We start from the raw sequence: 11067 nt of genomic DNA on the forward strand, positions 1-11067 counted from the left end.
GAATATCCTTTTCTTAGGAAATCAATGCTGAGGTAGTGAAAGATGAAATCTGATGTTTTGCAACTTACTTTCAAAGCAATTGAAAATACGAAAATTTGAAAACAATAATGGTCATCAAGTACATAAAAGCTCTTCAACCTCATCAATAATCAAGAAATGCAAATAACAACTCATATACAATTTTATATCCACCAAATAGCCAAAAAAATTAAAAGTCTGCCAATATCAACATTGGAAAAAATAAATACTACAAAGAAATTAAATTTCATGAACTAGAATTATAAGCATCAGTGTAGGTAAATCTAAGGAATAAAAGGGGGAAATTGGCAGAAAATTTGTATTGTATGTATGGTAACATTCACAATGTATGGTAACTCTCAAAATTCAGGACACTACCTCTCCAGGAGAAAAAGTGGTATGTGATGGAAAGGTGGTGGTCATATTCTATACCCTAAGCTAAGTGGTATGGACAAAGCCATTTTTTTTTCCTTATCATCCTTTAAATAATATTCATCATATACACTCTTTAGAATGTATGAAATGTTTCAAAAGTTTAATAATAAAGGAACACATCAGAGAAATATTTGCTTTATTTGAAAAAAGAAAATAGCAGGTGGAAATTATCAACCCCAGCAAGAAACTAGAGAGTGCAGCTCAGAGTAGACATGAAAAATTATGAGTTGAATGGAAATAAAATTCAATGTCTATAAATGCTTTGATAGTTTAATCTATTATCCTAATAATAATAATAATAATAATAATATTCTAGCTGCCTCAGGATTATATGATTATTTATTTCAGAACATGCTGTGTATTTCTATAGGGAGTATAAAAGGAGTAAGTTTTTTTTTTTTCTCTTTAGTTATTCTTTAGAAATGAAACCATTTCGTAGTATCTTTTGATGATTATCCTAACAAAAACATGGTGACCTTAGCTAAAGAGGCTTATTATAATCTAAGCATTAATCACTATTTATATCATCACAGAGAATGACAAAATATACTAAACTAATCAGAAAATATCCCCATAACTATCTCCAGGGCTTTTAGGCATTAACAGTGAGATGTAAGAACTCTAATCAGGGTTGTTTTCTACCTTGCTGAGACCTGGCTAGCCTGGTTGCTTTTACCAAAATATTTTCTAACATTTTCTCTTTCCCATGGATACAATTCCTACATCTCCAGTAGCAAAATGGAGCTCATGGGCTTTAATTGTATTCTTCCCCTGGTGTATCAAGAGATTGTTCTCTGCTCAGTAATTATCTTATACTGTAAACTAACAGAAGTGAGCACTCATGTTAGTGTTAGATCCATTACTATTTAACCTGTTTTGAGTTGCAAATGAATTCAGGGAATGCCCAATCTTAAATTAAAATTGATTTTTTATATAAAAAGCTTTAAAAATTATTCTGAGCAGAAAATCCTAACTTGGTAACAGGTCTTGTTTTAAAATGTGCTTTTTAAAGAATAATTAGTTGATACCCAGAAAACAGGTTTAAATGAAAGTATGCCTCTAAACTCTTGTTTTCAACAAAAAGGCAGACATGTTCAGAATGAACACTGTCATCAAGAGAATAAACACATAAAAACTAAATAAAAATCTTTCATTGAAATATAATTTCTGGACACAATAACTAAAAATGAGGATTTAGCTTTCTTGTTCCCTTTATTCTTAACCCCTATACATCACTCCACATTTCAGGGATATTTATGGTAAAGAGTCATTTGGTACACCTCACTGTCAAGTTAGGAGGGGGTCATATTGCAATTCTTGTTGATCAAGAGGTCATAAATAAGAAGGAAAAAGAATTGAAATTGCCAAATTCCAGACAAATGATTGTGCCTTCTGTGTTGCATGAACACCATGCTGCTCTCAGTTAGGCATTCCTTTAATTTTATTCCTCTGGACAACCAGCATTTATTGAGGTTTCAGGCTTTCTTTATATAATTAATGAAGAGGATGTTGGAAGGCTACTATCTTAATACATGAAACAATTTTCCTCTGTTTGAAACTAACTTGTCATAATCTTGGGTTTTTTACAGGATATCCAAAAAATGTGTTCAACCTATTTCCTTCTTTGATTCATTTCCCTTTAGTGATCATCACTAAGATTAAACTTGATGATTTCTAAATTTATACTGCCACCTCTGACAGTGTCCAAAAATTTAGACTTGCTTTTTTAAATGCCTACATCTGAATATCCCACATTAAATCATTAGACTTTAAACCAACTCCTAACTTCCCAACACCTTTTCTTCCACCTGTTTCTGCATATGTTAATGCATACATCCTGGAAAAAACCATGATGCCATTACATCTCCTCCTTTTTCTTTACTCCTCCAATGAGTATGTGCCCAAGTCCTGTCAATTCTACTTGTGCATAGGCTCTCCCAATCTCCCCTTTCCATCCTAACTGCCACCAAACTAAATTGAGTAAATCTTACAGTTCAGGCTCTGTTCTAACAACTTTCCATGTCTTATATCATTAAGAGCTCACTATAATGCTAAGAAGTGGGTCTTTTTACACCAGTGTTACAGATCTATAATCTGAGAATTGGAGAGGTTAGTAAACATGCCCAAAGTTAACTGGTTACTGCTGGCACTGAGACTCAAACCCAAAACCACAATATTGTTTTCTAAAAGAAAACTTAGACATTCATGACAGTCTGGGTTTGTTTGCTCTGCCACTTATTAGCAAGATGAGTATCTTAATATTGCCAAGCCTCATTTTATTCATTCCACAAATGTACAAAATATTTCCTCTTAGTGTTGTTATGAGTATTAAATGATATACTTCCTGTTAATTATTAGCACAGTGCTTAGGATGTATTGCTAGGCTAAATAAATCTTATTTTTAAAAATATGTAAGAATTATTATTTCTATATTGTTGTAATAGGTTCTTTGAGAGGTGTCCACAAAAAACATATCCCTGGTTCAAACAATATATTTTTCTTCAATCCTAACTCTGATCATGTTACTTTCTGGTTTAAAATTTTCAGTGACTCAAATAGTATCCTTTGTCAACAAAGTTCTATATTATGGCCACAGCCAGTATCTTCAGCATTTAATAACACTTACTTTTCTTTCTTACTTAATCATCCAACCAACACAGACAACTTACCATTCCCCAAAATCTGATAGTTTTAGCCAAATCTTAGCTTGGGCTGATCCACTGACCATGAATATACCTCCCCTTCTGGATTTGCTAGTGTTCTGTCATACCATGACAGAGGACTCAAATCTTACCTCCTCCATGAAATTTCCCTAATTCCTACTATAGCCCCTTCTTTGTTCCCATTGTCCACATTTTGCCATGGTATATATTGCATTCTACCTTGTAATGCAGATAATTGTGAACATGCCCTGCCTATACTAATGAAATCAAGAACTGAATATTTTATGTTTGTGTAAATTCTATAATAAAAAAATGACATTAGGAGCTCATAGGTAAGAAATAATGATTTCTCACTTATATAAAAATATGATTGAATTAAATTATATGAAGTTAATATACAAAATGTAAATGTTTTTAGTTAAATGCCCAATTTGGAAGGGATACTACTAGTATATATTTTCTCTTTTTTTCATTCTTATCATTTAAAAGTGTACTTTTATATCACTTTGGTAATTTTTTAAGTACAGACTCTATTTGCTTCCATAAAGAAATCTTTTTTTTGGAAGAGACAGTTTTTTCTTCCATTGACAAATCAAATGTATGGTGCCACATGCAAAAATTCAGAAGAAAATCTGAGACATTTACATTGAGCTTATAAATAAAAGAAGGAAAATTTTTATTAAATACATCTATATGGTGGCTGTTCTCTTCCAAGCCTGGAACCAAAATTCAGGTTTTGTTTGAGGTTTTCTGAGATCACTACTAACTTTGACAAAATATATTGCATAGGGCATCTCTTTTCAATCAAGCCAAACTCAGCTTACAAAAATATCTTAATTGACACAGTGATTCTAACTATGTTTATATAGAAAATGAATCATTCTTATAATAAGCCTCTGATAGTGTCTGCTTATCTTTTGAACCAACTGAGCACCTTCAAATAGTATACCTAATTCTTGCAGCTGGGCATCTAAGGATTTCATGCGATACTAAATGCAGTCCTTTTCTTAGAGTTCTAAGGATTAAGGAGTCCTAGGTCAGTGTAAGGACTGCAATTTCAGCAAATCTTGCTGATGGCTCCTCTCTTCTGTACAGCATTATTGTTATGCCTGGGCTCCTGCCTTCCAAGTTCCCTGTCATGTCCCCTATGCTGAACAACATATTGTCATATGTTGTCACATCCTACCCTTCTTCTATGATTAGGACACTGCTTTCTGTGCTATTTTTCTCAGGTGGAAGACTTTCTTTGCCTACAGACTAATCCTAGGACTGGGTACCTTCAGTCTGTTGTGAAATATCTTTGATCAAAGCTACTCCCATCTGCCTGGGCCACTACTTAGCTGTTCTGCTACCCATACTGATGCATGTTTTGCAAACTTAGAAACTGCCAAAGAACTTTCAGTTGCTGCTTGCTTGATTGTCTGACTGGGCCATCCATCCAACTCCTATTGCCTGGACTGTTCTACATTGCTGAATCTACACTCGTTGATATGTGTCAAATCTGGACTCCGTTTATCACATATAATTTTTACTTTTCAGCTCCCTTTTTGATAGTGATCCATTCAGTCTAGGATATCAAGAATTCTAAAAAAAAAAAAATGTTTCCCTATTAATTTGTTAGATGTAACAACCTGTTTCATTTCTAATTATAAAAATGTTAGAAAACTAATCTTTTCAATTACCAATGTAGGCTTTCTCATCTTCTGTGTCAATATTCATAGCACCAATAAGTTCCTGTTTTCTTAGATCATGACTTTAGAAATCATGAGATTTTTTTTCTTTTTCTCTTCCAACCCTTATTCAAATGATTAATCAAGATTTTAAATTTTTTTTCTATGGTAGATTTCTTCTTTCCTATTCATAGCAACCTGATCCCTGTTAAATGTGACAATTCCTACAAATGTTTGAACTGAGATTTTATTTAAATATTTACATTAATAATAGAAAAAAACTGCACAAGTATTTTCATTATATAATTTTTTGTGTAAAAGCTTTCAAATAGCTATTGGAAGTAACCAAAACTCATTTACCTGTATTGTAAGATCCTTTATTAATTGTCTCCTTTATATCTAATAAATTAACATCTTTCATGTTTTGGGCATTCAATTTACACAATTTATTTTGCATTTTAAATCTTCGAACAAATGATTTTTAACTCAGGAAATATATAGTCAAATAAATGCATGAAAATATCCAGGTTAAGATATTGCTAAATTGTTTTATCTGGATCAAGGCTTAGCACTAGTCTAGGGTACATCTATTAAAAACACCATGTGGAGGGAAAAAAGAAAAAGAAAAGAAAAAGAAACCAATTAGCTTGCTGACTTTTCTTTCTTTCTTTCTTTCTTTCTTTCTTTCTTTCTTTCTTTCTTTCTTTCTTTCTTTCTTTCTTTCTTCTTTCTTCTTTTTTTTTAGTCCAGGTTTACAACATAATTTTTTTTCTAGTTCTGCCCCCTACTTAGAATATACAAGCCACTTGTTTTGAGACAAACCTCAAAACTACCCTTAAATTATTTGTCTTAATGTAGTAAATCAATTCTATGACTAATTAGTCCTGCACTCACCAAATAGTTAAAGACAGTATAATAATTGTCAATTAAATGTTTTCAAATCATGTCTAAGTTTCCTTGTTATGTACTTTCTCATATGTACATGTATGAGAAAAATGTCTCTGTCTAATTTTGAAGTTGACTCATGTACATGAGGATGCTAAGTGAGACTTAAGGCCAGTGATTATTCAGGGACTTAAAGAGAAATCCCCACCTACTGGGGTTATTAGGACATGTATCACCTTATCATAAGAAGTAGGACTTAAGATATCTTTTGAAATATAGGTAGATTCAGAAAATATATTTTAGTCAAGGCACAGAAACTGAGAAAAGAGGTCAAGATAGACATGAGCAAGCTATAGCTGAGGAATAGACAGTGGGCTAACCTAATACAAGCAGTATGTATTTTTTTTTTAAAGATTTTATTTATTTGACAGAGAGAGACACAGCGGGAGAGGGAACACAAGCAAGGGGGAGGGGGAGAGGGAGAAGCAGGCTCCCGGCCGAGCAGAGAGCCCGATGTGGGGCTCGATCCCAAGACCCTGGGATCATGACCTGAGCCGAAGGCAGACACTTAACGACTGAGCCACCCAGGTGCCCCTACAAGCAGTATGTATTGAGAAATAGTAAGAATAAATGTTGAGAAGGTATATTGAACTGGACCATATAGAACCTTAAAATAAGAAGTTTAGATTTATTAGGCAGATAATGTCTTATAGTCTTATATACAGTAGATGTTCAATAAATAAATAAATGTATTTCTTTAAGAAATGTAAAGACAAATAAAAATGCTAATAATGATATTTTGTTGCCAACAGAGAAAGCAGCAACAGGTCACAGAATTGATTAAAGCACCAAAATTATTGATGGCATCAATAATAAATCTGATTTCATTGCCCATGTGGAAGCTTATGTTCACCATGTTCATGTTTTCAAATCCCTTATTGGGAAAGAACATTTATTCTATCTTTGGAAACTATGAAAAAAAACACATTAATTCTACCAAACATCCAAGACTATACAAAATGTTCCAACCAAGGGTAAAGCATTTTCCATGGAAATCAAATTAGTGGGCTGCAAGAAGTTTTTTTTTAATTAAAATTTTAATAATCAGTATAGCCATTTATTATTTTTGCTTTCCCTAAAAATACATTATTGCTCAACTGTTATCACATTTGGAATTAACATTACATACATATAATTAAGGCCATCATGAATTGAGAATTGTTCTAGTAAAGAATAGATTCAAGTGTATAAGACATCACCCTAAATAGCCTGAGGTCATCCTGCTAATAGAAGTTTAGCTGTACAGGAATATTTTGTGATTGCCTCTAAGACCACACAGGAATATTACCATATTCTCTGATGTTATTGATAACTAATATTTTACAATCATTTGAAATATAATTAGTTTCTATAAGATCATATACATGAATAATTTTTCTCTTATATCTTGAGTTTATACATATATATGATAAAATTTTGGCAACAATTAGATGATAGTTACTGCAAATGCCTGAGCTTAATTTTGCTTGCCTTGGAAATGAACCTACTGATTTCTATCTCAAGGGCTTTGGTTGGAGGAAGGCATGATGAAATCAGATAAAGTATGTAAGTTTCTAAAAGAAGCTAGATATATGGTAGCTTAGGTTAGGTAGAAGAATGAAGTGAAAAGAATATGGGTTTTCAAGTTCAATTAAAAAAAAAACAACAAAACTCGTTCTCTTTCCACTGTATCAAATGCTGTGCCTTAAAAATGTTAATTCTTTAGCAGTATCCAGAATCTTTGTCTCAAAATGGGAAAATGTGCTCAAGCTAAAATATGCTAATATATTTTTTGTCAACAGAGTGAGGTGGTGTTGCAGGCAAAACTGTGTTTGAATTTGTTGTAAATGCTCCCAGATATATGCTCCAGGTTTAATTGTGGGAGTGGCCCAGGGAGAGTCCAATCATGTAAATAACCAAGAATTTTCAACCATGACCCATATGCTTTCCCATATGTGTTCTGCTGAGGAACAGAATACCTCTACTCTCTATTTCAGTATTATATAGAAAAATTTCAGTGACCATGCAATACTCTTGTTCTAGGAAATTCAGGGAGAATTTGAGGGAAGATGGATTTCTCCTCATTTTTACCAGTGTATGATTGAATATTACAACACCAGAAAAGGGACATGAGGGTGAAGAACATGGGAGTATTGAGAACTTTTCTACACATAATTTAAAATTCTTTTCCACAAAATCAGAGTTATCCAAAAATAAGGTCAAAATAAAAATCAAATGCCAAGTACTGGGACTATAATTTTTATATTTGGAAAACTGTATTTCCTCTTGACCTTTAAGTAACCAAGAAGGTAATAGCCCTCAGTTCCAATCAAGTTTCCGATAGTCTTTGATTAACAGTTCTGAGGAAGAATCACCAAAAGGGGCAGGAAAAAGGATTTTCTTCAAAGTGACAGTATGTGTGTGTGTGTATGTGTGTGTATGCGTGTGTGTGTAGAGTATATAATTAAGATACATGTGCACATACATACACAAACTACATATATTCCAAATACACATACAACATTTCTGATCCTTTCTCTGCCTGTGACATTGTTCTAGCTTTCGTTAAATTTCAGTATTCTGTTACTCCTTTTGGGGTTATGTCACTTAAGAAGTCATCAGTGAATATTGTATAGTGATGAATAGCTATTTGTTTGTTTTTATTCAGAGTAAGTGAAATAGCTGAATATGAACTGAAAAAAATTTGTTAGTTATAAAAACTTTTTCAAGTCATATATTTTGTTAAACTGAATTAAGAAACCCTCTCCTTTTAGGATTTCAGGATAGGAATCACTCAGAGACTCTTATGAAGCATATAACCTCTTCTTAAGTTTATGATTTTGAAATAAAAATAAAACTAGAATTTATACTAAAGTAATAGTAAATACAAAACAAGTAAGAAAAAAAAACAGAAAAATCTAGACAGAACTCAAGAGGCATCACTCAATCCCTTTACAACAACGTCAAAAATGAAATATGTGGGTACCAGTCAAGTGTTGCTTCATTCAGTGGTTCATTAAAAACAAAGTTCACTGGTTCACATGTACTTTGAAGATTTTTAAAAAGTGATCTTATATCACTGGTCTTAATCATATTTTACTTTGGTGGTCATAAGGCCTTAGGATGGGGAAAAATGCTGTCATTTTGAAGTAGTATTGATTGAGGTTTCATCTTTGGGGGATAAAAAACCGGAGTTCAAAAACATGATATGATCTTAACAATCTTTAGTTCTATTATAATTTTAAGTCGTGCCCTATGATTTCTGTTTATATGTTTGCTAAACTTATTTGTCCAAGAATGAATTTAGCTATATACAGGACAAGACAGGCACAAATGAGAATATTAAATCAAGATGAAAAAGAAGGAATTATTCTCAGAATTACCTACCTAACCTAGTATACCAGATTTGGCTTTTTCTTTATCTAATAGCAATTGCAAGGTGAATTTGTTATATAGTCAATTTGATCATAACTGGAAGTACTAACACTGTTGTGTTACCTAAAACAATATGATAAATTAATAAAAGAGATAATAATGGAAGACTTCTAAGTTCAAGTCCAGTACATTTTCCCTATAAAACTATATTTTTGCTCATCTCTATATTTACAAGTGTATGGACATTTCATATAAACAAATACTATGCTTCCTGGAAGTTACAAAAGACCTTGGGTTCCTTCTCCATCTTGTATTTCAACCACCATTGTCAAACCCAAGTAGGGCAAGGGGATCAGTGGAGATCAAGTTTTATGACTATATTAGTCTCACAGCTACAAAGCACAACATCTAGAAAGGGGAGACAGTTCTACAGGGTTCCACCTGAGATGGTCAAGGTCTAAGAAGAGACCAGGAGATTAAGTTCAAATATTCTTTGGGATATTTTAGTTCTATCCCTTCCGAAACATCTGAGAGATGTATGTGAGGAGTATTCAAGGCTTAGTTCAAAATTTTTCTAAATGCCTAATTAATTTCAAACATATGACATCTGAAAATTTTGTGTAATTAGGAATCTAAAATACTCAAAATTATATTTTATTAATACCACAGTTAGTGAAATAAAAATTACGATGTTATTTATAAATGTTCTTACCTTCACATCGTTGACATTCATCCTTGTTCCCTCTTTCCCAACAAAGATATCATCGATGTCCACAAGAATATATCTGTCCAAGGACAGTGTCAGTCTCTTCCCTGACAAGAAGGAGATGGCATCTAAGAAGATGAGCTTGTGTAGCCAAAAGTTTAAGTTGTTGCCAAAAAGAACTCGCTGAATTCCATCATGAAGTCCCAGATCTTGAATCACTGTCGCATAGAGTGGTTTGCTGGATGAGGATGAAAGGGATTTTTCTGTCTGTAATTCAGTTAAAAGCACGGGCTGGTAGGTTGAATGATTATATTGGAAAATAGTCCAGTCTTCCCCAGGAAGAGGGCCTTTCTCAACCTTGGGGACTTTGGTAATATGCAGCAAAGGAGACTGAGGGTTGACAAAACCATCCTTCAGAGCTAGATTATTGAAAAGGTTTAAAGGAAAGCCTTTTAATCGTGTACTTGGTAAGCTGTTCTCATTGGCTTTATGAAAACCGATTATACTAACACTGTATTCCACACAGTATTTTTCTAAAAGCTCTCGATTCCATGAGTCCATGCTGACATACTTCAGAATATTTTCATAAATGACTAAAATATATTTTCCTTTGCCATTATTTGTAAGAGGAGGTATATCCCCCTTGCCGGGGGCAATGACCATTTGGTACTGAAATCGGCTAGACTCCAAGATAGCTATGATATCTTGACCAAGTTGAGAGTACTGGCTCTCCACAAATAGGAGGACAGTAGGATCAGTTTTGGATGTATCAATAGGTTTCACTGTTTTTAGCTCCAATGACCGATATGGTAGACTTTTGATGTCGGCACATTCTGCTTCTGTAGTGGTTTCAGTAAGTGTCATTTCCTGTTTATAGCCAGAGTAGAGAAAGTAGGCAGAAATGACAATGCTCACCAAGCAAAAGGTAGCTAAGAGAACAATCAATGTTCGAAAACTTCTCCGAAGCTTCACAATAAGATTCATTTTTCAAAATACTGCTTTGGAAGTTTATTCCAATTTCTTTTCCTAAAGTGCCATAGTGAATAAAGTATGAGGTGGTGCAAATATCACTTCCCACAAGTTCATGTAACCATCGCAAACCATGTAAAATGTTTGAAGGGATCACAAGTAAGTTAAAGCTGGAAGGCAATAGAGCAGGAGATCAAAAGTTGAAGAAGAGATTTTGAATTTGTCCAATACCAAATACTGATGCAGAATCCTTTAAACATTATCTGAAAAAAAGGAGAAATGTAATGACTAACCATAAATAGAAATA

At 33.2% G+C, this 11067-nt stretch overlaps 1 protein-coding gene across 1 annotated transcript in view; it reads right to left on the reverse strand.

The window, feature by feature from the left end:
• The window catches only part of LOC123847554 (bifunctional heparan sulfate N-deacetylase/N-sulfotransferase 4), a 266149-nt gene extending 255374 nt beyond the window's left edge, over positions 1 to 10775 (reverse strand). The window contains exon 1 of the mRNA XM_045879396.1: positions 9798 to 10775. Coding sequence (XP_045735352.1) covers positions 9798 to 10775 — 978 coding nt within the window. The remainder of the gene's footprint in view (positions 1 to 9797) is intronic.
• Between the last annotated feature and the right edge of the window lie 292 nt (positions 10776 to 11067).

The sequence above is a fragment of the Mirounga angustirostris genome, unplaced genomic scaffold, assembly GCF_029215605.1.
Source record: "Mirounga angustirostris isolate CCGP_5_RB_7025 unplaced genomic scaffold, mMirAng1.0.hap1 SCAF_2, whole genome shotgun sequence".
In the NCBI taxonomy this organism is placed as follows: domain Eukaryota; kingdom Metazoa; phylum Chordata; class Mammalia; order Carnivora; family Phocidae; genus Mirounga; species Mirounga angustirostris.